This window comes from Podarcis liolepis (genome assembly GCF_965112155.1).
Source record: "Podarcis liolepis genome assembly, chromosome: 12".
NCBI lineage: Eukaryota > Metazoa > Chordata > Lepidosauria > Squamata > Lacertidae > Podarcis > Podarcis liolepis.
Window position 1 is genome coordinate 18,283,806 of NC_139563.1, and position 25,790 is coordinate 18,309,595.

The 25,790-nt window shown below is 39.5% G+C and overlaps 1 protein-coding gene across 6 annotated transcripts in view; it reads left to right on the forward strand.

Annotated features, from left to right (window-relative positions):
• The window catches only part of PARD3 (par-3 family cell polarity regulator), a 567,261-nt gene that overhangs the window by 300,041 nt on the left and 241,430 nt on the right, over nt 1-25,790 (forward strand). For all 6 annotated transcript variants that reach the window (XM_083466611.1, XM_083466612.1, XM_083466608.1 and 3 more), the window contains 2 exons: nt 11,736-11,827; nt 15,224-15,307. In XM_083466611.1, the coding sequence (XP_083322737.1) occupies nt 11,736-11,827; nt 15,224-15,307 (176 nt within the window). The remainder of the gene's footprint in view (nt 1-11,735; nt 11,828-15,223; nt 15,308-25,790) is intronic.

Sequence of the window (25,790 nt, forward strand, 5' to 3'; positions counted from 1 at the left end):
TTCTTAACCCGAGGTACCACTGTATTTACCTTCCCTCTTCTTATAGCAGTATTGCCCGGTTTTCAGGAGGCTCAATGAGGGCTTTAGGATGGGGTGCTGTGACTCTGCTGTGGGGAAATTGTTCTGCAGTGGCTTCCATGATGCGAAATGGGCTGTAAATTTTATACAGTCCCAAGTGCTGCATTGTATATAGTATGAACATAGCAGAGGGTCAGGACGTCTTCTGTAGATTATTATTTTCAAAATTATTATTATTTTCAGATGTGGAGTAGTGCTAAAGTAGAATAGTAGTTCAACTGGTAAGGAGACTCTTATGTTGTTGTTTTTTATCATTCAATATATATATTTTTAGAGCCAGAAGCTGACCAAAGCTCAGGCCTAGTTTCAGTGGTGGAGAGTATGGGCTTGAGATCTAAACTGTTCGAAGAAGCAGAGCAAAAAGCCATTTTGACTCCTTTTTTCTCTGTCACTGCTGAGGAGGAAACTTGGAAAATATAACATCTCAGGAGAATTTAGTACTTTAGCTACATACATGGGGCGTAAATGAATGATAAACTGCAGTGTAACTAGATACTGCCCCCATATATATTTAACCATTTGTCCCATGGTAATAGCAAAACTTAATTTATTGAGCCTCCAACAATTATTTTGCACGCATTAATTTTAATAATTTCCAGATGTTGGTATACAAATGTGTACACCAGGAATGTGCTATATAAGCTGTTATTACAGGACAAAGTGACCTGAGGCCACTGCTGGAAGGTTTCATTCTCTTTTTAGGCAGTGTGTGTGTGTGTGTGTGTGTGTGTGTGAGAGAGAGAGAGAGAGAGAGAGAGAGAGATAGAGATAGAGATGTGCTTAGAAGTGTGTTTGCTTTGCATATTCCAGTTTAACATGCACAATGTTTGTACTCAAAAGAAAAAATCTAGAGAGGCAAGCTACTTATTTTATTTATTTATTTATTTATTCAATTTTATTTTTGGTTTAAATTAAATTCTTTGCATCAAAAGATTCCAGAATGTTGCACAAAAGTGTGGGTAAATAGTATCTATACCAACACAGAAGTACAATTTAAAATCAACAAATCAATATAACAAAATACAACAAGACAAAATAAAAACCCCTCAAAGCTTAAAAGAAAATTAAACACAATTCCAACAAAACCAGCCTTGCAGTTTCTGTTTAGGAAACTATGTAAATATAATATTTCTTTAAATATATATTTATAAATAAAATTAGTTATTTATACTGTGCTGCACCGGCATAAAATATGTGCATGAAATAATAAAATGGTATCTTCTATAATTTCTGAATTGATCATATTCTTAGAAAGCATTTTGTATGTAGTTAATGGTGTTGAAAATGCTACAGTGCTTGCATTAATTAGTACATCAAAGCAATCCTCATCAATTGCTTTTCATATGACTTTCTTTTCTCCCCTTACCAGTAGGTGTCACTTTTGGGACTGTGAAATCTATTTTGTTGATAAGGCATGTAAACCCACACTTTTAAATGATTGTTTTACAGCTGTGGATTCATCTGTAAGTGAGCTGTAATGATGATTACTCCCCCCTCCCTTAGTTTTGTCTCAAAAGAATAACAGGCAGTGTGTGTAATCTACAAATTGATCAATATTTTCTGCAAACCATGAGTTCTATCAGGTGCCTGGAAGAAGGAAGATGGTGTTTATTTTAGGAATATTTTTTTTAGGATAAATCATCCCTTAAGCACACTGAATTTGAAAAAAAAAGTATTTTTAAACTGAATACTTGGTATATACATCCCAATTATTTTAAAGAAGCAGCAGGAAATAGTCTGGGTTTAGTCTGCAGAGAACATTACAGCTGTAGAACATCTTCGAGGTCTTCAGTTTTTTTAAACTGGTAGGGTGGAGCTCACTATGGAACTGAAGGTACTGTATTTTTTGCTCTATAGGACGCACTTTTCCCCCTCCAAAAATTAAGGGGGAATGTGTGTGTCCGTCCTATGGAGCGAATGCAGGCTCCTTGGCTTCAGCGATAGCAACTCGAAGCCTCTGAAGTGCAGAGGGAGCGCTCCCTTCACGCTCCGGAGGCTTCGCGTTGCTTTTGCTGAAGCCTGGAGAGTCTTGCTCTCCCAGCTTCAGCAAAAGGAACCCGAAGCCTCCGGAGCGGAGGAGGAACTCGCGCTGCACTCTGAAGGCTTCAGGGATAGCCGCCTGAAGCCTCCAGAACACAGCGGGAGGTCCCACTGTGCTCTGGAGGCTTCAGGTTCCTTTTGCTGAAGCCGGGAGAGCAAGACTTTCCTGGCTTCAGCAGAGAGGGAGAGTTGAGCAGTGCCCCTTCAGCCAAGCGGGAGGAGAAATGGAAGGGGCTCCGTTTCTCCTGACGCTTCGCTGAAGGGGTGCTGAGCAGAGAGGGGGAGATTTTTTTTTTCTTGTTCTCCCCCTCTAAAACAAGGTGCGTCCTATAGTCGGGTGTATCCTATAGAGCGAAAAATACGGTAGTTAGGAAGCTCTGTTGAATTCCTCAGTGCTGGACTGCAGCTCAGTGACAGATCATCTGTTTTGCATGCAGAAGGTTCTCTCTTTAAATCCCTTCCAAAAATAATCAAGGACTGAGTAGAACCAGTATGAAATATAGATGATAGAAAAGCAACATGGAGCTGATGCACATGGTGTGTGAGCGTTTCCACCCCCCCCCTTGGAAAAAAGTGGCATTTCTTTGCCCTCCAAGGCACCCTGACTTGTGGTTAACCTGCCTTCCTGTTTGCTTCCCAGTCCTCTCTTCCCTGCATTTCCCTCTCTGAATGACCCTGCTGTACCTAATTATTTTTGAGCACAAGATTTGTATTTCCTGATGCAGAACTTGTTTTATATACAGAGCCTTGAGAGTCGCTGACTGTGGCTGGCTTGAAGTTAGCTTTATTTTGCAAGATCTGAAGAGCAGTCCCGTGGAGCTCATTATGTGAGTTTCACTACACAATAGCACTTGGTAAAAATATTGTAGATAATTCACGTTCGGTGTGTTCCTTCTGCAAGGTCTAATGCCAAGCCAATAAGCCAACTGTCTCTTGTTATTTGGAATACACCCAAGCCTTCACATATGTATTCCAGATCTTGTATTTGTTGGGCTTTCTCCTGTATGTTGAAAGGAAAGTGCTTCCCCGCCTTTTGTTTTCTTTTTCTTAAATCAAGCTCTGCTCTGCTCTGATTAAAAACATGTATTTTTCTTGTTTGCTTTGTTCATAAGAAGTGTGGAACAGTATCCTATTTCCATTCCATCTTGCATAAGCTTTGTGATTATAGCTTTGCATGACGTTCTCTTTGAATATATGTGTAGAGGTTCATCTTAGGAGTTGGTGCCTATTCACTATTGGAGGGATTGCTAATACAATGGGAAACCATCTCATCAGTAGAACAATTATTGTTGTTTCCTACTTATTACCATTACTACAAATTTTATATCTCACTTTTCCTCCAAGGAGCATAAGATGGCGTACATAGGTCTCTCCCTCCCATTTTATTGTCACAACATCTCTGTGGGGTAGGTTAGGCTGAGAGGCCGTGATTTGCTTAATTAAGGTCACCCAGTGAGCTTGGTGGCAGAGTGAAGATTTGACCCTTGGTCTTCCCAGGTTACAGTCCAGCAATCTAACCACTACACTGGAGTGCATAAGCTATTACAGATAGCTTGGCCATATTTTCAGTTCTGTGGCTTCTCATAAGAAATGCAATAGGCTAAGGGTAGCATTTACGAAGGTAGGGTTGTGCATCCGAACAAACATCATGGTTCCTGGCCTATTACACATGAACCAACTCTCTACCAGCTCTGAAGAGTAGCAAGTGTGTAAAGTATTTCAAGACGGGTATAGAAATATGAGCCTAGCCACAAGGGATAGTTTGTGTAATGCTGTATTGGGAAAAGGGATGCCAGTTAGCTGTGCTACTGGTTCCCTCTGTATGTTTAAAAATTGCTTCTCTCAGGAGATATGTGCATTTAATGACAAAGTGAAGGCAACATGAAAGCCAGTTAAGCGAGTGTGTTTGCCAGTTAAGGCAGAAAGCAGGTGTCTTATGTATGGAGATCTACCAAGCCAGATTGTATTAAAAAAGAAATATTTCCTACGTTTTTGATTCTAACATTTTGTGTATGAAGTTACCAAGAGTAAATAATTATTAAGATACACATAACTATGTGGAATAAGATACTCTTTGTTGTATTATTGCATCTGCAATAATCTAATGTATAATTTATAATGTATAATATAATGTACGACTTTGTAGCGATTTGTCAAACAGACTTCTGAACACTATCCATCCCCTCTTGCACCATCACACTTTTGTGGAGAGAGGAAGGCATTTGCATGGAAGGACAATCAGAAGTCAAAGGTGGGATTGTGTTTAACCCTACCATTGCTCACTGCTTCTCCTCTGCAAACACCTTTCATACCTAGGCTGTCTTCGCCCTCCTTTTTTTAACCAGGCAGTGTCAAGGAACTGAAGTAAGTTAACCTGGAAGGGCATTTGCAGAGGAGAATAAATTAATGTGGGAAATGTTAAGCATTCCCCTGTGAATGAATTTTATTATGGGTTGGGGAGCACACCTTTGCTGAAAGAACTTCGAATTCTTCCCTTCCAATGACTTGTTTATTAGCATGGCCTTAAGTAATTTTGCCATTTTTATAAGAAAGTATGAAAACTGACATAAAAAGTGCGACAATTGTGAATCTTTTCCCAAAGAGTCACTGGACCCTGCTGGGTGGGGCTCCCAGCCCCAACATGTGGGCTCTCATTGTCTCCTTTTCTCAGCTATCTGTTTCTTTTCTGGTTTTGTTTAAGGCTCTTTTAGCTCCTCAGATCCTTCTCTTGATTGCCTACCCTTTAGTCCTTGTCTGCTGTCTCTTACTTTCCCAAACTCCTGGGCCATTTTCTCACCCAACTTCTTCTTGTCTAAGTACCACTTCAGTCTCTAGCATTATGGGTTGAACAGTGGGGTTTCCTGACCAGAGTGGAAATGGGGAGATATGCATACCTACCCACACACCATTAAGGGCAGTTGTATCATCTCTCATGTCTCTGATAATGGTGGCATACTTTTATTATTATTGCAAACATTATTGAATTATTTTTTTTTAAAAAAAGCATAAAGTATTGTCTTCCAAGGCAAAGCGTGTTCTCCTTCATGGAGAGCACATGTTGCGGTGGGGTCTAACAAGACATCCCACTGTTGCTGGGCGGGTAACTGTAGTTGGCCACCGTTGCGATTGGGCTCCTCTTTGTCATTGGGGAGAATTTAATGTTGCCATTTTATGATTGATAGCCAAGAAGTTTTATATTCCCTGTGCGCAGCGTTGAGCTTCCTCTTTTCGCTGCGTGCATCAGATCACCCGCCCACCCTCCCTATATTTAGGGTTGTTCTTGTTGACCTTGCTATGCCTGTCATGGGGTCATCTGCTTTTGGGGCAGGGGCCTGGAAGGCATTTTGTCCATTTGGCTGATTGGCTGCATAGCAAATTGTCACAACTCATAAGGTTGCGGTTAGGCATCGGTTTATGAATTGGTTGGTGGAGGGCATGGATTGGCTGTGCCTGCCCCTCCAGTGCTGCTGCTGCAAGGGAATTCTGTTAAAGGAATCCAGGGTCTTGTCATCCTTTTGTCCGCACCCCTGTCAAGGGACTAGGGCCATGCAAGAGCCCCTGGGAGCATTTGGGGAGAGGTGAGGGCCAGGTACCCAGCTCCATCTTTCTCCCCAAAATGTTTTCCCTTTCTGACTTTCGCAGGCGTGCGAAAGTCAGTCTGTCCCTGGGCAGGGACAGATAGTGGCAACCAATGCCTAAGCAACCACTCACATTTTTTGTATTTTAATAAAGTTGTGGCCAAAATTATGCCAAAAACCTTAAACGAAAATTCTGTGTGAATTGTGTTTTATTGGGGTGGCTTGGGGTGGCTTGGGGACCTCGATATGCAAACAGCACTCTAAGATTAAAGGCCTCAATGTTTATACAGGTTATTATCAGAGAAAGCTATTCCTTGCCTCTGTTAGCTTTTCTCCCTGCTAAGATTAACGCAGTAGCTGCCTCTTGGGCTGAAAGGCAGCAGCCCCGTCTTTCATACTGTGGAATTGTACAGTGGTATCTGCTGTTTGGCAGAATTTCAATGAGGAATGCAACCTTAGCCATCATGTAGCTCACTCAGGCTCACCTTCCCTCTGCTAAGTTTGAACTACATGTAAGAGCTTGTTTCACTTGAGACCTCTTCCACTGTGTGGTGTTGCATATCTAAACAGCAAGACACCCCCCCCCCCACCTGAATGAATGATCCTGATATAATTCTCTGGGCTCTGAGTATTCTTGTATTTGTTATTTCACTCGGCGTCTCATTTCATACTTTTATTTGTGGTGTTGGAGAGAACAGTGCCTTTCCAGGTAAAATGCTAGGAAAAGGGCATGAGTGTGAGGTAGGACTGGGTGAGGTAGTTGTAGACAGTGAAATCCCTGCACAAAATAAACAAATTGTGGACAGCAAACTTACTTGTGGTCCCTGCTTGGAACATTTTCTGCTGGTACATTTTCCCTTTGAAAAAAAATCCTATTTTCCCTGAATGCATTGTTTCATGAAATTAATTAGCAACATAAAATTGATTAGTAACATAAGGGACACAATACCAATCAAAATCGACAACTTCACAGTTGTAATTCACTTTCCCACCAAGCGACTGTCCCTAGGAAGCATGTATTCATATATAATAAATGGGAATGAGACCTCCAACAAAACATTGCTGTGTAGAGTCTTTCTCTTAATGGAGCTAGCCAGCCAGCCATGCCCTCTTTCAGGTTATTCCCTGGACTGACCCTAGCATTAGGTAGAATGAGATAGCGGAGACGCTTGGTTGTCGCTGGCCTTTCTGTCTTGCTCACATTCTGTCAGTATGCCAGAGACAGCACTACAGCAGAAGCCCGTGACTGAGTGAGCAGGCAGAGGGACAACAAAGCCAGCATAGGCCATGCACTACAGCAGGCATCGTGCACATTGCATGAGTTGCTCTGCTTACATGACACACACTGGCACGACGACTGCTGCATTGCAGCATTTGATTGGATGGGCAGTGAGCAAAGTGAGCACAGTCAATGGCAGCAAGCTGTTGGGGAAAAGGGATTGTTGCGTGAACCGTGCAAGCTGCTCTGCATTCCCTAAACTAGTCAGCTGCTCTCTGAAGTTGTGGAAGTTGTGATCCAAATGGCAGAGGGATCCAGTGGCTTATCTGTCTGACTTCTGTATGTGGAGTTATCCTTCATTCTAGGCAGCAAAATGTCTAGGGCTCAAGATTATATTTTGCCTTTGGGAAGGTATGATATGAATTGAATCAAGTAAATCTCAGTGTTGGACTGTTCATGGATATTTAATAGAATCAATCATTGCTTAGCCAATGGGGAAGAGAGGTGACATACAAGAACCAGGTGCTTTTTTTAGCCTACTATGCTGTTAACATATCACTCTGAAATTATATTGAAAATTCTGCATCCTTGCAAAAAAGTTGGTACAGTAGTTCCTAATAATATGTAATTCAGTACATGCACCTATGAAAATGTAGATTTGTACATACTTTAATGAAAACTATAATTGTACCAAATGTGTTGCTTAAAATTGCTGTATCATTGATTCTGGAACTTTCTCAAACCCCTAAATAAAGTATAGCATTTTCTAATTTTACCTCAGTAACAGGTGGGGTTTTTAATTTAAGAAGAAACTCATGGCAATAATTGCTGATACTTTCGAAGCTAGATGCTTTTTTTAGCAAATGAGAATTCTAAGTTACTTCCCTATGCAGGTGTCCAAATTACTCTACGTTTGGTTCTATGTAAAAGAAAGTCTATGTTACATGGGAAATAAAAGAGTAGCTGATTACGGCAATATTAAAGTTTTTTGTGATTTTTTTTAAAAGACACATCTGTTGATTATAGCATCATGATACCAATGCTCTAGTGAAGTTTACAAGCCTCTTTTAAGGATCATAATTGAGAGACAAATTTTAAGCCTCACAGGATTACCAGACTCAACTTCCAAACACTATTCTGTTTCCTTAGAGTTTTAAAACTTCCGGGAAAACAGGTCTCCAAACACCACCATCACCAGCTCCAACGTATGGCTTCCTGGAAGACAGGACATTTTTCAAATGTCCAAATATATTTTGTACATCCTCTTAAATAAGTGTGTGTTATTTTATTTTATTTTAAAAAAATTATCCAGCTTTATTAATATAGGTTAGAATGGTGCTGAAACAGCAGAGGGAAAGAAAATCAATGTAGATAAAAATAAAACCCTGTTAATTAATTTAAAAACAAACTACATTAACTGCAGTAGGGAACAACATAATGTGCTGTGCATAGCTACAACATTAAAATCAAGGCACTTCCCAGAAGACCTATTAAAATGGAGGGCCCTTTACAAATCTTCCTTCTGAATATTTGCAGGATTGAGAAAGTGCAGAAGCAGGGGCCAGGTTTCCTGGACTCTTCATCAATTGTTCATAGATCTGCTAGTCTAGATCTAGATGCCGTGAGAAAAATGGACCTCTGTCAAATGTTCTCTCTCTCTATCTTACTCTCACTTTGGAATTCCATGCAATCTCCAGCTGAATCCTGGTAAAACAGAAGCCTCATGGGTGGGTGGTTCTCAGGTTCAGGAAATTGGAATCTTGCCTGTTCTTGATGGGTTTGTACTCTCCCTGAAGGAACAAGTCTATAGCCTGGGGTTACTCCTAGATCCATCACTATCACTGGAGGCAAAGGTGTCCTTAGTGGCCTTCAGTGCTTTTCTTAAAGTTTCAGTTATGTCTGCTCCTGGACAATGGTAGCTTGGCCACAGTGGGGGAAGCCTTCGTAACATCTTGTTGAACTATTGCAGTGGACTCTGCATGGGCGTATCCTCATGAAACTGCAACTAGCGTGGAATACCGCTGCCCGACTTTTTTGCTCCCGTGAGCACTGCACATGAGTTCTCTAATCCCATGATTTTAATATCATCTCTCCACAGGATAACCAGTGGTTGTGCAGTGGTTGCAGTGCTAAAGTAGGGTTTATATCCCCACCCAGCCGTGAAGCTCACTTCATGACCATGGGCCATTCTCTGTCAGTTAGCCTGACCCTACATCACAGGGTTCTTGTGATTATAAATTTGGGAGGGGGAGAACCATGTCTGTTGCTTGAAGCTCTTTGAAAGAAAGGTGGAGTATAGATGTAATAAATAAATACACATTTTAGTGTCTCAAGTCATTCTAGCAGCACCCTTAAATATCCGCCACTGAAGGTGAGAAGCCACTCCAGAGTAGTTTTCCATGAGATGTGAGAGACGTGCTGTTTGAAGGGAAAACTCTCTGCTTTCCCATAGATAAGCAGGTATTTTTGGATCGCAGCCATCTCCTTTGTATTCATAGAGAAGAGAGTATATAGCCTGTACTGGTGAGGTTTTGTCTAGTATCCTTAAATATTTATGTTTTCAGTTATGCTCTGTGGAGCAAATTTTAACTCACACACGCTAAAATCAATACATCTGAAATCACTTATGATTGCTAACATGTTACTGGAAGATTCAACTCTTTATATATTTGAACACCTTTTAAAATAAATAAATAACACCCACATCTTATTTGGAGTTTGTGTTTATGTTCCTAATGCAGTCTTAAGCAAGTTCAAGATGCTGGTTAACCTTTGAAATGTATTACTTGCCTGGTGCTTAAGAGAGATAGATGACTAAGAAGTGCATATTAGAGCCTCTCAAAACACAGGATCATCAATCTTCAAGGAGCTTCGTCTCACGCAGCGAGCTTCCATCCAGCGCGTGCACAAAGCATCTACAACTCAGAGAGAAAGCTTGGTGCATCCAGCTCCTTATTTTTGCAGACTCTCAGAGGAAATGTCAATTGGACATTACCAGCTGCCTCTGCCTTGCTTTAATATCTCTTCAATAATTTAATATATTGTCTGACTCTCTCTGCGCTGAACTCATAACCCTTCACCCACCACTTATTATTTTGCTGATTGATGCCTCAGTGTGTAGAATCTAAAATCTGCTGGCTACATTACAATAGCTTTTTGTGTCTGTGTGTACATGGGAGAATGAAAGAAACACAAATGTCTGTGAAAGTTGCAGAGATAACAATGCTGTGGCTCCTCCTCTTCTAAGGAAAAGTCCCATAAATGGATGAACTAGTAGCTACTGCATGCATGGTTTTAGGATTAAAATGGAGTATGTATATGTAGCAACAGTTTAAATTTCCATTTAGGTAAACCAACTTAATACCCTTTAAAGTTGTTTTAGAATCCAAAAACAGTTCTGGAAATTGCTTAATTGCTCTTCCTCCATCTTCCTGTGGCTCCAGAGTTTAATGTTGTGCCCCAACATTAATTGGTATTTATGTCGGGGCACAACAGCCACAGTGTGTTGGCTATGGAAGATGTGCCTTTGTGGTAACTGTTCAATTGGTAGTTTCCAAACCACTTAAACAAACTTCATCAAGAGAGTTGGACTTCTATTGCATTGTGTTCTGCAGAGTAGTTATTCAGCAAGCAGCAAATTCTGTAGGATTTCTTCAAGGAGCCTGAAGCATGGCCATTTGTATTGGGGGCATGGTGAGGGACTTAAAAATACAGGCCGCAAATATAGGTCTTCGATGAGTCTCCTGTTTGTGATAGTTTCAGTGTTTCCTTCCATGTTTATGAGCAAGGGAACGAGAGTCTAGGCCTGTGCGGGGAACGTTTGAACCTTCAGATGTTGTTGGACTTCCACCAGCCCCAGGCAATATGAACAATGGTCAGGGATGATGGGAGTTGTGGTCCAGCAACATCTGAAAGGGCCACACTTTCATCACCCCAACATAGGAAAACCAGAATGTTTGCAATCAGTATATAGGCAACAACTGATTAATGCACTAAACATGTCACTCAAAGGGTGGAATGGGGGCAGAACGGAAAGGTGCAGGGCACACGTATACATGCTCTGCCAACGTGTTTGTGGCCAGGGATGGAACCACTAAACGAAATGGTCACTGACTGTATAAGCTGTCCCATACTCCCTTGCTTTATGTTTTAACACCTTGAACATATCAGTCCTCAAAACTGTTTATTACAAATGACTGCTGAAGTAATCTACAAAAATTCTGGCCATTATCCAGAAATGCCCTATTTGCCTAGCACAATCATGAGCATTTAAAACCATCTCCTTTGTTTCTGATCTTTCCGTATTTTATCAGTGTGACGGGTCTACACCTGAATGGGGCATGGGGGGGAATCTCAGAGTTGTGTGCTTTCTTCACTATGTGCAGAACATGCAATGTGTGTGTGTTTGTGTGTGTGTTATTTTAGGTTGTTCTTGTTTTTACACTTTTTTAAAAATTGTATGTCACTGAATTATTCTTATGAAAAGAGCATCTAATAAATATAATTAATAATGAAATGATAAGTGTCACTTATTGTAAATTAAGATTAAAGCTCACTGTGTTGCTTCATTTATCAAATTTATTCATTTGACTTTTTAAATAAACTTTCCTTTATATTAAGAATAGCACTTTGTGGAGCAATTTCAAATATTGCATACTTGACTATAAACCTTTCTTCATTACTGCTGAATACAAATAGTTATATCAAATTAATTTTGATATTTCTTGTGGGATGGGGTGAGGAAGCAATTCTGGAATAAATTTTGATATCCAAAGGTAATTCAAATGCTTATGTGGTACTGTCACTTTTGTTCTGACCAGGACGAAGATGGAACAGAAGAGGAAAATAGCAGAGTTGAACCAGTCGGGCATGCAGATGCTGGCCTGGAGAATGCTGGCAACTATTCTTTAGAGTAAGTTTATTAATAGAATTGCATGTTTAATTATAACACCAAAGATATACATACAGTAGCAACACTTAAGCTGCTACACTTAAATTATATTGTTGTTCAAATCCACTCTATACATTTTAAACAGTATCATACCACTTTTTAACAGTCATAGGTTCCCCAAAAGAATTCTGGGAACTGTAATTTGTTAAGGGTAGTGAGGGTTGTTAGGAGACCCCCCATTCTCCTCAAAGAGCTGCAATTCCCAGAGTTCTCTGGGAAAATGGATTGGTTTTTAAACCACTCTGGGGATTGTAGTTCTGGGAGAGGAATAGGGAGTTTCCTTAGAACCCTTAACAAATTACAGTTCCCAGGATCTTTGGGGCTGGGGGAGAGTAACAACATTTAATAAAGACTTTCACAACATTTAATAAAGGCCTGAATTTATAAGATCCCAGTACAGGTGGCGGCCATTTTGCATCCATTCAATTGTTATGTGACTGCCAACGTGCAAGTTGTTTTTGACCTGGGAGAGGGCACAAACAGGAAGTTGCTTGTATTTATTTATTTATTTATTTATTTATTTATTTATTTATTTATTAGCACAAGACCTCTAAGCATAAAAGCCCCGGGTAGATTTAGAGCATCACTAAGCACATTGAATTTTTTTTTTTTAATCAGGGAGCATTGGCCAAAAAGAAAAGCCATTTTGTGAAAAAAGTTGTATTGTTGCCTTCACTAAGAGTTATGTGTAAGGTAGATCTGGAGTCTTTATTCAGATAACCAATTTTTATGTGGGAAGAATCTGTTAAAAGATATACATCATTATCTTTGGATGTGCCCATTTTTACCATGGCAAGAGAATATTGGCTTATTCAAGCTACGCAGAAAGAGAGAGAGAGAGAGAGAGAGAGCAATCACTCAACAAGTAATGAAAAATCAATTTGGCTGTTCTCTTGAATTTTTCCCTGCTGTGTTGCTTCCACTTATATTGCCAGGTACTCACGAAGCTGCACTATAAAATGCAGAAAACTCCCATGTTCATTCCCTAGTTCAGGGTGGGAAAGACTCCTGTCTGAAACCGTGTAGAGCTTCTATCAGTTCCTGTAGACTGTATTGATGGATCCATGGTGGACTCTGCATAAGGCAGCTTCCTGTCTTATCCCAGTAAAATGTGCGTCTTTAGAACAGCTGACCCTCACCCCCTAAATTTCCTCTTACTCTGACATCTCATAAGCTGCTTTGGAAGTGATGGGGCTGTTATTCAAGTGAAACATGCATAAATACTCTTGGACTCTTAGATCATCCAGAATGTGATATTGGGTATAGATTTTTTTTTACATTTGTTAATTGTTCTATTTAATGGAATATAGTATTGCTACTCTCTTAGAACAACTCTGTTACAAATAAAATATGAATTATAAAGACAATTTCATAGAAAATCAAAGTAATTAACATGTTTGCCTTTCCTCCAGTATCTGGTTTAAATACAATTCCTACATGAACGGTATAACCAGAGAGCTGTTCTCATTTAGTCAGTAGACCCTGTTTTGTTGGGTGGGGAATCTTTTGCTAATTTGACACCCCTTTCTGAATAAGCTGCCTTCATGGCTGACAATAGCTTTTGAAACTCAGGTCTCATGGGTCTAAATGACTAATATGATAGCATATAATCAATGAGTTGTTGAAACATGACATCAGGATTTCACCATATTTCAGAAAACTAGTGTAGCCAATAAGATTCCATATAGCCACAGCTGTTGCTGCTGTTGCTGCTATTACAATTTATTACCCACCCTTCACTCCAGAGCCCAAGGGTGGGTTACAAAAATTAAACACAATATTGAAAAGAGCTTTAAATAACAAAATTACAGAAGGTGGATCCTAAAGATATACATCTCAAGTGTCAAAAGCCAGGGTAAAGAGCTGTATCTTCAGCATTTGCCAAAAGTTGTATAATGAAGGTACCAGACACACCTCTGTGGGGAGTTCCACAACTTAAAATGACAATTCACAATTGCACATGTAGGACAAATGAGGCATACAAGCATATATTGAAAATGAATGTTTCAAAAGGAAATATTGAAATTAATCTGAAAAATTGGGAAGGAAAGTGAAAGCATTTTAAAAACACCACCACCACGCATCCCTATGTTATATTTTGATTATGGAAATATTTGTAGACTTCACTCTAAAAAAATACATGAATGTCGTGTATAGCCTACAGAATTTACATTAAGGGCATTAAGAATGTCAGTAATAGCATTAGTAAAAACATAAATGAATACTTGTTAGTAAAAAATAATTTATCATTGCAAAGGCCAGTCTAAATAACATAGGGTTTGGGGAACATCTAAATGAAGGTAGGAATGACACGTGCTGGATCTCTACTGGCAGGTAGTTCCAAAGGGCATATTTGATGAAAGTCATATGTGAATTACAAAGATACTAGATGGTGTGTCTCACAAAACAAAATATGTCCATAAATAATAATTGGTTTGAGACCATCAAAACAGAAACTGAAGTTTACAGTTGAATCTGCAAGCTACAATTTATGCTGATTCCCGTTTGCTGTAACTTCTAAATTCACTGAGAATTGACAAACCATAGTTAGAGCCATTGTTCTACCTCAAGGGGCTGGCTGTACCATGGGGAGAGGAGTGAGCTCAGGAAGTTGAGTGCTGAGCAGACAGGAAATGAAAGCCACTTTAAACTATGGTTTGTGTGTTCTGTGTGTAGAAGTTTCAACCATGTCGTGAGTTTTTAACTATGGGTAGCATAAACCATGTTTTTCACTCTATCTGAATGCTTTTACTGTCATTGTTAGTGCTTATCCAAAATGGAATATCAGTGCCATTGAATATATCCACCTGACCACTTAGCCTGTTTTGGAATATATATATTTAAAAATATATTCATGCATGTGGCATTTTCAAACTATTAAAAAAATAGATTGTATTTTATGGGGAGGGGGAATTGCATTTTAACTATTTGCTTTCATACAATACACTTATTAGAAATAATAGATTGTATTTTTATGTGGAGGGGGAATTGCATTTGAACTGTCTGTTTTCATACAGTACAATGGCTTCGCTCTCAATCCATGCAAAAGCCAATCTGAACCCCCACCTGTCATTGTTGAACATAATACAATTCATATAATGGATTAAGCTTACCCAAAACATTAGTTCACATTTCATTTGATTTATTAACTGAATTATTTTTGATGATTGATCTCCTTTCATGCCATCAGATTAATACTGAGGTATGTAACATTCAGTGCTCCTATCATCACTACCAATTCTCAAATATCTTTGTGTGTGTGTGTTTGTTTGTGTTTGTGTTTATGTGTGTGTGGTCTTTTTTTTTGGTTCATTTACGGTACATGTTCATGTTCCCTCATTCATCATTGTCTCACAGTGATATGGTAAAGCTCGTTGAAGTCTCCAATGACGGCGGCCCTTTGGGGATCCATGTAGTACCTTTCAGTGCCCGAGGCGGAAGGTAATGTATTGTGTAGGTTTTTAATTGAATCATAGCCTCCTATATTTTCGCTTCCACTTTTATCTTATGTGTAGCCACCTATGGAGGGGCGAGGGTGTCTGTTTGAAATAAAGCACGATCTTTTCAGAAGAAAATCTTGCTGACTCTAAGCCATAAGAAAACCTGCCTGTAAGTTTAACTGCACTGGCCAAGGTGAGGATGACAGAACCTGCTTCCTAATTTATAACATAAATTATTTTCTGTCCTAATGTGGAGCTGAATTGCAAGGATGTGAATTATTTCCATCAGGGTGTCATAAAAGTTTCTTCTTGCCTTTTACCTTGGTTTAATATTAGAAATGTACTTCATGCAGCATTTATCCCTGGCTGCTTAGACCATCATTTACCACCCTGGCAGCATCCAAAACCACAAAGACACACTTCTGTGCGTACATTTCCCCCCCACTCAGACTTGAAAGGAGTAAAATTTATAGTGACGGTGGTGTTAAATAAAGCCAGCGGCACGAAGTATAGCATGGTTTTTGATCTGCTGCTGAACACAAGTGCGTCTTGTATTGCATTGCATGCAAAAAGAAAAAGGAAAGGGGGGAATGGGGGAAAAGATAACTATGAGTTCCGAGCGATGGAGATAAAATGAGTGCCATGCAGATGATATGGCCATTTTCCGATCTTCATCTGTAAAGAGAACACTCAGAATCATAATGCTCACTTTACTGAGGCAGAGTTTTAGTATTTAGGGTCTTTGATTGAATGTACTTGGAAAATTAAATGACCTATAAAGCAATTATGATTCTGTGCCAGGATTTAAAGCTTTGTGGTGTAAAAGAAAATCCTGGCAATTCCTCGAAGATGTAAGTAGGACTTCAGGAGGTGGGGTGGGGAAGAGAAAGAGATTACCTTTATCTTGGGAGAGTAATTGCATTCACATTTTCTGCTCTCTTTGGTGAGAAAGGACCAAACATGCATTTTATAAATGTAATCTTGGATTATATATTGAAGGGGTATTATGTTTTGACAAGTCCACCTATCCATCAGCAATTTCACTTTAAATTGATTAAAAGCAAATGTCACTGTATATCAAATATATCTTATCAACTGCTTTTCATACTTGATAAATAGGGGAGTTCTCTCTCTCCCTGCCCCCAAGAATGATGAATGTGGTATAGAAATCATTCATTCCTGAGTATTTTTATTTTTTTTAGTTAATGGCTGACTAGGTACAATGGCATGTGGTGCTGTGACAAAGTAATAATTTTCTTACAGCAGCCTTCCCTGGGGACTTGGGAGGTAAGACTAAATGCTGCTATAAGACTGTCCCTCTTGTGAATGATCTGGTATTCATTTAGCTATGTATTCCAGGTACAAGTGGTAGTTGCTGCTGATGCTGCTGAATGACAGCCCCTGCTCCCAAAGATAATAAACCATGATGTGTTATGCTTTAATGTTGCTTGGCTGTAAAGCAAAAAGTAAAGCTTAGCTAAAGTGTTGCATTTCCTCATCAATAGTCTGCCACCTCCCAAATTAAAAAACAAAAGCAAAACTGATGAAAGTGTGAATTCATTGAGTTGTATCCAGAGAAGGCAACTTACAGAATTTTCTCTTCCCCTTTGTCCCTCTGTAGTCCCTGTGCCTGCCACAAAGTCTCTCCAGAGAGTTAGGGGGACCTTTCAGATAGTGAGTGCTGTGTTGTGCTTGGCTGCCACGGAAAGAGGTTGGGGGCATAAAAAATAGGGTAAAGGAATCTTCACAAGCCCTAGTTGGGAATCTGTGAGAATTTGCAGAGGAGCAAAGTTACCCCTCTATAGCAAAGGTACAGCTCCCTTCACTGCAGAAAGGATCATTGAGGGCAAGGGAATTGGGCTAGGCAGACAGGGGCAATAGCAAACTCCCTCCGTTTCCTCACGTGGCTCTGATTTTGGAAGTAGCTAAGTAACAAGTGATGTTTCAAGCCAACTTCTGTTAAGAGCCAAATTAAATTAAAATCATGATGTTAACGGGAAAAACCTTGCACCTTTCTTTAAACAAAAGAAGCAAAGCTCGTAAGGAAGGGCTGTGCTAACTAGATCATCCCTCCTTGTTTGGAGGAATCAGGGGAAACAAACTCCAAAGCCCAAGAAGGAGGGGGTTGAGGGAGGATCAGAAAAAAAGACAAAAGACATGAGATTCCAGTGCATAGGAGCATAGGTATGCTATCTTCATTTCAGTCATGGATAGAAAATGTTTTACGTTGTTGTGGAACACAAGTTCAAGCCTTTTTCGACGGCTTGGCCTTGACTCCTGTGGTGAATTGCAGCTGCTATCTCTGCCATCTTTGCAATGTTTTTGCTGTCAATGGAGCTTATGTTTTGCACATAATGGCGCTATAAAGGCTGCATAAATCAGGTCAAGACATTGTGGTGAGGAAAAATAATATATTTCAGTCTGAATGGACATTATAATCTCAGAGCAGACTCTCAGGTCAGCCAAGAAACACTTCTCAGTGGCAACATTACTGGTACTGCCATTGGGGGAAGTGTTATGTTTTCAGGTTTTAGGCAAAGATGAATAGGGCTGCATATAGGGTGGGAGGGCAGGAACAGGCAACCCATTAGTTTTTCATAAAAACCGGGGAGCTTTTATTTTTTTGTATATTCTTCTTCCTGTGCTCAGTAAAACCAATTGCCGATGTCATCCTCAAGCTGCTAAACGTGGCATTTGTCACTGTAAAGATCAAGGTATTCAGAGTGAAGGGCATTGCAGTTCATCTATCATCCACATCTCCGTGTCAGGTATTTAGAAACAAAACAGGATACTAAGTGAATGGCTGCTGGTGGTATTCAGGACCTTCAGCTTGAGCAGGGTCAATTTGAACATTACAGCGCTATTGGGGAAATTCCACAAGTCCTTGGAAGTGCAGTTCTGACATCAGTTTTTTTAACTGTGTTTCAGGGTCACTGAATGGGCAGCTGCTGCTGTTATAATAATAATGCTGTCATAATAAATATTGTTGTAATAATAACAACAAGATATATAGCCTGCTAGGGACGCGGGTGGCGTTGTGGGTTAAACCACAGAGCCTAGGACTTGCCGATCAGAAAGTCGGCGGTTCGAATCCCCGCGACGGGGTGAGTTCCCGTTGCTTGGTCCCTGCTCCTGCCAACCTAGCAGTTCGAAAACATGTCAAAGTGCAAGTAGATAAATAGGTACCACTCCGGTGGAAGGGTAAACGGCATTTCCGTGCGCTGCTCTGGTTTGCCAGAAGCGGCTTAGTCATGTTGGCCACATGACCTGGAAGCTGTATGCCGGCTCCCTTGGCCAATAAAGTGAGATGAGCTCCGCAACCCCAGAGTCGCTCACAACTGGACCTAATGGTCAGGGGTCCAAAGGGTATATAAAGACCTTATATAGCCTGCTATACTCAGTGGTCACTTTTATTGTGTGGAAAATAAAAGTAATCCAGTTCTGAAATACAGGTTTAATGGTTCCTGTGTGCTCTATGTTTAGTATGTCCATGTCAAAAGTCATTGTCATATAGAATGCCTGCCTTCTGCCTTGGGATCTTTGTCCAGACATCCTTTTCAAGGATCTTCAAATTCTGACCGGCCTTTGTGACCAACCACAAATGGGTGTCTGCCAGGATCTTTCTCTTTCCACAAGGAGCAGGGTCTTGTCTCAGGCAGCTCAGGCTGCACCTCTAAAATGCAGTGGGAGGTCACAAACAATCCCATACCCTTCTCTCCAGGTCCAAGATTGTATCTGGGGAATCATAGAATCATAGAGTTGGAATAGACCACAAGGGCCATCGAGTCCAACCCCCTGCCAAGCAGGAAACACCATCAGAGCACTCCTGACATATGGTTGTCAAGCCTCTGCTTAGGGGAAGTGGTGGACGATTCTGTGCAATGCAGAAACAAGCTTCCGCTGCTCCCTGCAGCTTGGATCTAGAGGTGTGTGGCAGAGGCTTACTTTGCCTCTGGATTTGCTCAGAGCACCCAGTAAATAGCATAGTTGCAAGCCACATATCTCTGTGTCAGCAGGAGAGAGACCAGGGAGGAGCAAATTGTCTCTCTTGGAGCCCTCACGCTCATGAGTTTGTACTAAGCCATAGTTAGTGAGATGTGTGAACAGGTTCTCTGTGCAAATGATATACAAGAACAAATCCAGAAGAATCATTTCCCATTTCCTTCAAATATTATATCATATAATAATTACAGTATAATTTTGTACTATAATAGCAACCGTAACCTAATTTGAGTGGTTTGGTATTAATCTATAGAAAACCAGCTGTGCATAGCATTGTTAGAAAATATTCTCTCCTTGTTATAAATAAACCAATTAAATATCCAGGAATTTCACTTCAAAGAAAATTTAATCTGGAAGCTCAGGACATTGATCAGAAATTATTAAAAGAAACAATGAAAGATTTAGGTCACTAGACAAGATAAAGGTATCCTTTTATCTTAGTCAGGTAAAATAGCTTTGATAAAAATGAATCTATTACCTAAAATATTCTTCCCCCTTTCAGCATCTACCAGTGAGGCACAATTTAGCTATTTTGCAATTATGGCAGAAAGTTACTCTTAACATCTCTGTAGAATGGTAAACATCCAATAGATGCTGGAAAGACATTATTTAAATCTGAATTACTTGGGGGTATAACATTATCAAAAATTAATTTATATTATTATGCATCTAAATTGATAATGAGAGTCTACTGGGTTTTATTGGATATAGTCACAAGCCCAGCAAAAGATGAATTAAAAATGCCCTTTAGTTAATTAACTTTGGTTTCCAAAATTGGATCTTATCATTGGAGAGATAGATAAGACTATACTAAATACATGGTGCAAATTAAAGGTTCAACGTTGCCCTGGATTATCACCATATGTATTTTTTTTTATTTTTTTTATAGTGAGCAGTTTTCCTTGATGCATCATTTGGAAAATCTTTCTTTATGGTACTACTTGGATTAGTTCAGTCTTAAATCTATGATGTAATAATATTCTCTCTCTTCCCCTGCCCCTTGGAAATTATAAATTGATAAATGAAAGGACCAAGAGCTATTTTTACTAGTATGAAATATTTCAAGAGCCAAATAAAAGATATGCTGAGCAAGTGGTATCAGATGCTTCAAGAGTTAGAAAAGTTAAATTTAATTTGGAACATAAATTGGAAAGTGATCTGGACAATACAGGATAGGGCTTGGAGAAACCCCTATCTGAAATCACTCTGCAGAGCCAATATTAGTTAGTTGTTGTTGTTGTTGTTGTTGTTGTTGTTGATGATGATTAAATTAAATTTCTAGGATCACCGGGCAGTTTACAATACAAAAAACACAAAAATACATAACAGTAACAAACAAAACAATTACACACACCGTTTTAAAGGCAATAGTTTGTTTAATTAGCCAAAGGCATGGAAGTAAAGGAAGGCAAACTCACCTCCTTGCCCTTCCACCAGTAGGTGAAGCCATTCGTTCCAACAGGCTTTTGGGAACAGACTGTATAGTTTTAATAGTTTTTATATATGTATGTAGTTTTACTTTCATCAGTGTTTAATTGGTTTTTTTTAATAATAGTTTTTTCCTACGTTTTTAGCAGTTCTCATTTGTACATGCAAGTCACCTTGAGTCCCATCAGGGGAAGGTGGAGTATAAAGAAATAATAATAATAATAATAATAATAATAATAATAATAATAATAATAATAATTTCATCTCCTTGCTTGCTAATGGCATGCTTCTCTTACTAGCCACCAGAAGGCTGAGATAATTTCTCAAAGGATGAAATTCATCTAAATAAAACTTAAATAGCAACACAACAGCATGTTGTAATAATCTGGCTGTGCTGCCAAGCAAAAGTGAGAGAGCAGAAAAATGTTGGATTCCAAACCATGCAAGATTGGAAGAGCAGGGTTTTTTGGATGACTCACTTTTTTCATCCCAAGATCCTGGGATGGTAACATAGAACAGAAGTAGCCAATGTGGTGGCCTCCAGACGTTGTTAGACCGCATAGCTGATTGTCAGGGATAGTTCAATGGCATCTCGAGGGTACCATATTGACTAAGCATGTTGAATATGGAAATGATGTGTAGACAGGGGATGACGATTTTGTAGCTTCCCCACATACGGGACTAGTGCAATCAGCTGCTTGGCTGAGCCTTTTATTATATTGCTGAGATGCTTTAAAAAGTGTTAGATCTGAATGGAGAGTAGAGCCTATTTTACGGCAGAGGAGATTATCATAAACTAGGAGTGGGGGAAAGAAATCGGAGAAGCTCTGTATTCTTAGGAAAGTTGTCATGGATCATTAATTATCCTGACATGTTAGGAATTGCATTTTGACAGATTGACATACCATAGGCTTATGGATGGCTCGTTAGGGGATTTTGGTTGGAGGATAATCAAGTGGCTCTTTAAGATTCTGGTGTGGCACACAGAAGACATCTAATTGTGGAGTAACTCGGAAAAACATAAATTGAGACTAGTGGGGGCTGGGTATCTTCACTCGTTCAAATAGATCTGAGGAGCATAATCAGACAACCTCTCTAACAGTGAAGTTGCAAGGCTTGAAATTCAGTTGCAGCCCTTCAACAGATCTCACTGTGCAAATAATTTTATCCGGTTGGTTGAGAAGGGGTACAGGTAGGCTAACCCATCTCTACATAAAATACATTGTTACGGATTTTAGTCTTCCATATTGGTTCTATTTCTGTCATGTGGTTTTATTTTTATATCCAGTGTGTGCACGAGAGCAACTTTCAAAATCTAAAGCTCATAAATCTTTTAGAAATTGCTCTTTCATTTTTATCTCAGCGTGGCTTTGCCACCTCTTGCTTTGCAAGGCTGCTTGTTTTTCTTTTATTTATGCTGCATCAGCTATGAAAGCACAGTGAGGAGTAACAGCCTCATAACTGTAAATGGCTTAGAGGTGTTCAGCTCTTAATGCAACTTGAGCCATTTAGGGCTTCCCGACATTTTAGTTAATTTATTGGTTCCGGGTCGTAGCCCCCTTTGTTTTTGCAGTTATTTCTTATATTACCGTACTTCTTGTAATATATTTGTTGATTGTGTTAATTTTTTATCTTGTATTCTTAGCTGAACATGGATTTTGAAGCATCTGTTTGGATTATTTAGTATTCAATCCAAGTCCAAATACAAATACAGTGCAGTCTAAAACCATTTCAGATACCCATTTTACAATAGCTTAAAAGTGAGGATTCATTGTCTACCAACCCAGGTGGTTATGTTCTACCCTCCACTGTTGAAAGCAGTATATATCTGATTAGCAGTTGAAAGCCATCTCTTGCAAATGTTGTCCCCATCTTCAAAAAGGTTTGGGGGGAGGAAGGAAGAGCCAGGTAACTACTGACTGGTCAGCTTGACCAGGAAAAGCACTAGAATAGCTAATTAAACAGTTGGTCTGCAATTACTTAGAAAAGGATGCTGTGATTAGTAAGACCCAGCATGGGATACTCAAAAGCAAGTCAAATCTCATTTCTTTTTTTTGATACAGTTACATGCTTGGTGGATCAGGGGAATGCTTTGGAAGTAGTTTATCTTGATTTAGTAAGCCTTTGACAACGGCCTCATGGTATTGAAGAGGATCAGAACCAGACAAGTACCATTTTAGGCCAGCAGCCACTACAGGCCAGAGGCCATGACCCTGAGGCTAGAGAATCACCTATTCCTTGCTCACTTTTTGTAATCCCTACCTCCCCCCCCCCTTTGGAGTGTACTGTTGAGGAACAGCAAGGAGAACACCCCCCTGTAACAATAGTGAAGATAAAGAACAAGTAGAAAAGCTGAATAGTGTACCTTGATTCTATGGGAACATATATGTTAACACTTTGTAACCAATCGGCATGTAACACAATATACCCTCCTAGGCATGCCAACTCTAGGGGGCTGAAGGCACATCAACCCCCTTAATATTTGTTTTAAGAGAGCTGGACCAGCTCAATCTTGAGGTGGCCCTGCCTATTGCAGGTCCAGTGGCTGGCTCCTCCAGAGTGCTTGTCCTCTTCTGTTTGCACATACAGTCACACATGCACATTCAATTGCTAAACTGTCCTTGATCAACTATAATCCCAGGGTGGTTTGAAGCATCACTACATTAAAATAATAAAAATTAGTAACCAGTTAAGCACAAAAAGCCAAAGAGACTTTAAAAAATTCTGGTTCTCTCTTTGGAAGAAAAGAAGAAGGCCTATCTATTTAAATTACACCCACTGGGAATTATAGTGAGCAGGACTTTGAGCCAGGTTCAGATTGCTGAATTCATCTACATGACCATATGCGCAGGTGCATGGCTACTTAGAAAGAGCTGGTGTGAACTGAGCATATAAAAAGTGAGCTGGGGCGATTATGTGGTTGTGAATTTAGCAGTGCCTGCACAGGTTGACATTCTAACCAGAGCATAGCTCCCTTACAATACCAGCCTACCCATGTTTTAAGATCTGCTAGTGAGGTTAAGTAGCTTTAAGGAGTGAGTTGTCTCCATCTTGGAGCCCCAACTATGCAACACCCTCTCCAAGAAGTATTCTGACCTTGTTATATTTTCAATTCCAAGTGAGAACTTTTATCTTTGCGGAGACATTTTAGTTGTGCACTCTATCCTATTGTATTTACAACCCCATAAAGTTGCTTTGATTTGTAATTTGGGTATATGACCATTTTTGGCTTTATCTTGTATAGTGCCCTAGTATCTAATTGATGAAGGGTGGTTCTAAAATCTTTTAAGTGAGTACATTGAAAAATACAATAGATGCATCTCATTTATTTAATCTTCTTTGATAATTGCAGTTTAAATAACTGCATTTAACTACCATGCATCTTTCAAAATAGCAACCTCCTAAATAAGAACTCCAACTGATTGTGTCAGCCTCTTTGTTTTCACTCCTTTCACCCCATGGGGTTTCGAAATTATAGTTAATGATTAGAAAATAAAACACAACTCAAGATGCTATGCAACACAGTTCTAAAAGGGAGAAAGATAGCATTTGTAATTCTGGATTATAAATAATAGAGGAACCAACCAATGCAAAAATAGTTCTCGGATGTGTATTATAATTGTATATGATAATTGCAGCTGACATAACCTCTGCTGGATATCTTTTTATTCATTTTTTAAATACTCGTGACAGAAGAGTGGGAGCAGGGATCTTAGCATCTTCCTTAGTTTGGTGAACCTAGAAGTGAAATTTTTTGGAGAGAGAGAGAGATATGTTCATGTGTTCTCTGTAAAAATAATTAACCAGATTTGTTTCAGACTTTGAACAATATATTAAACTGCTGAAAATAGTTTCTTATGAGGAATAGACCACCCACCGTCTACATTTAGCACAAAATGAATGTGTTAACTTAGGAGATATTATTGAAATTTCCAGAGTCAGACAATATGGTTTGGATTTATGAATACAGTTTATTGACTTCCTTTGGGATTCTGAGTATGTAATAGATGACATTTGAAACTTAATCCTGGATGTTAAAGATGACATTGTAGGGAGGGAGAATAACTGTGTTAAAATTAAATGGCATGCCAATCAGTTGCAAAGAGCTAAAAGGCTTAAAAGTCATGAAAGGGTCTATAATCAGTAGAGGCCCCTAAAATGTCTGAAGGAGTGGCGGAGGAATAGAATCAGCCCTTTTGGGCTCTGAGCAAAAGTCAGGTTAGTCCAGCATCCTGTTTTCCACAGTGGCAAAGCAGATGCTTCTGGGATGTCTACAAACAGGATGTGAGTGTGATTGCATTACCTCCAGATAAGTGGTAATGAACAGTATTCACCTTCTGAATCTGGAAGTTCCATGTATCTGTTTTGAGTAGTAGATCAACCTCACCTCCATGATTTGTCCCACAAGTTCCAAAACACGTGGCTGTAGTTGCATTTTGCAAGGGGAAGACCAGTACTATAATGAGCAAGCTGCCTGCCATGGCTAATCTTCTCATTGAGTATTCCCAAGGTTTTCCAGGTCATAGTTTGAAAGCCACTGGCTTAAATCAGGAAAGACACAAAAGCTTGCATATATTAGAGACAAGAGTGTTCTTAATCATGGTGGATTAATTCAGTGCAATGGTTTTTGATCCAGTGGGACTCATCTGCTATTGAAAGAGTAAGGGAGATGATGATGGCTAGTTCCCCCTTCCTACTACATTTCTCTTTTTGTGAACTGGCCCCTGCACCCTCTTCTCTTATGTTAATGGATGCAGTATTTCCTTGGCAGAGGCTTGACTTATTTCTTAAATTAGGTGGAGGTACTGAGAATTTATTTAATTAGGCAGAGGATATTCTGGTTTAATGAATAAAACAAATACTTTGCTTTTTTATCAGTTAAGGACTTTCAGAAATTTAGTGATTTCACAAGTATGTTCACATCCTGGGGCAACAGGTCATTTCCATCTTAATTTCTATAATAGACCTGTGGTTTGAAAAATTACATTTATGATAGGATGTTAATATTTCATCTCTTCTCCCAGACATCTCTGCATTTAATAATGAGTATGTTA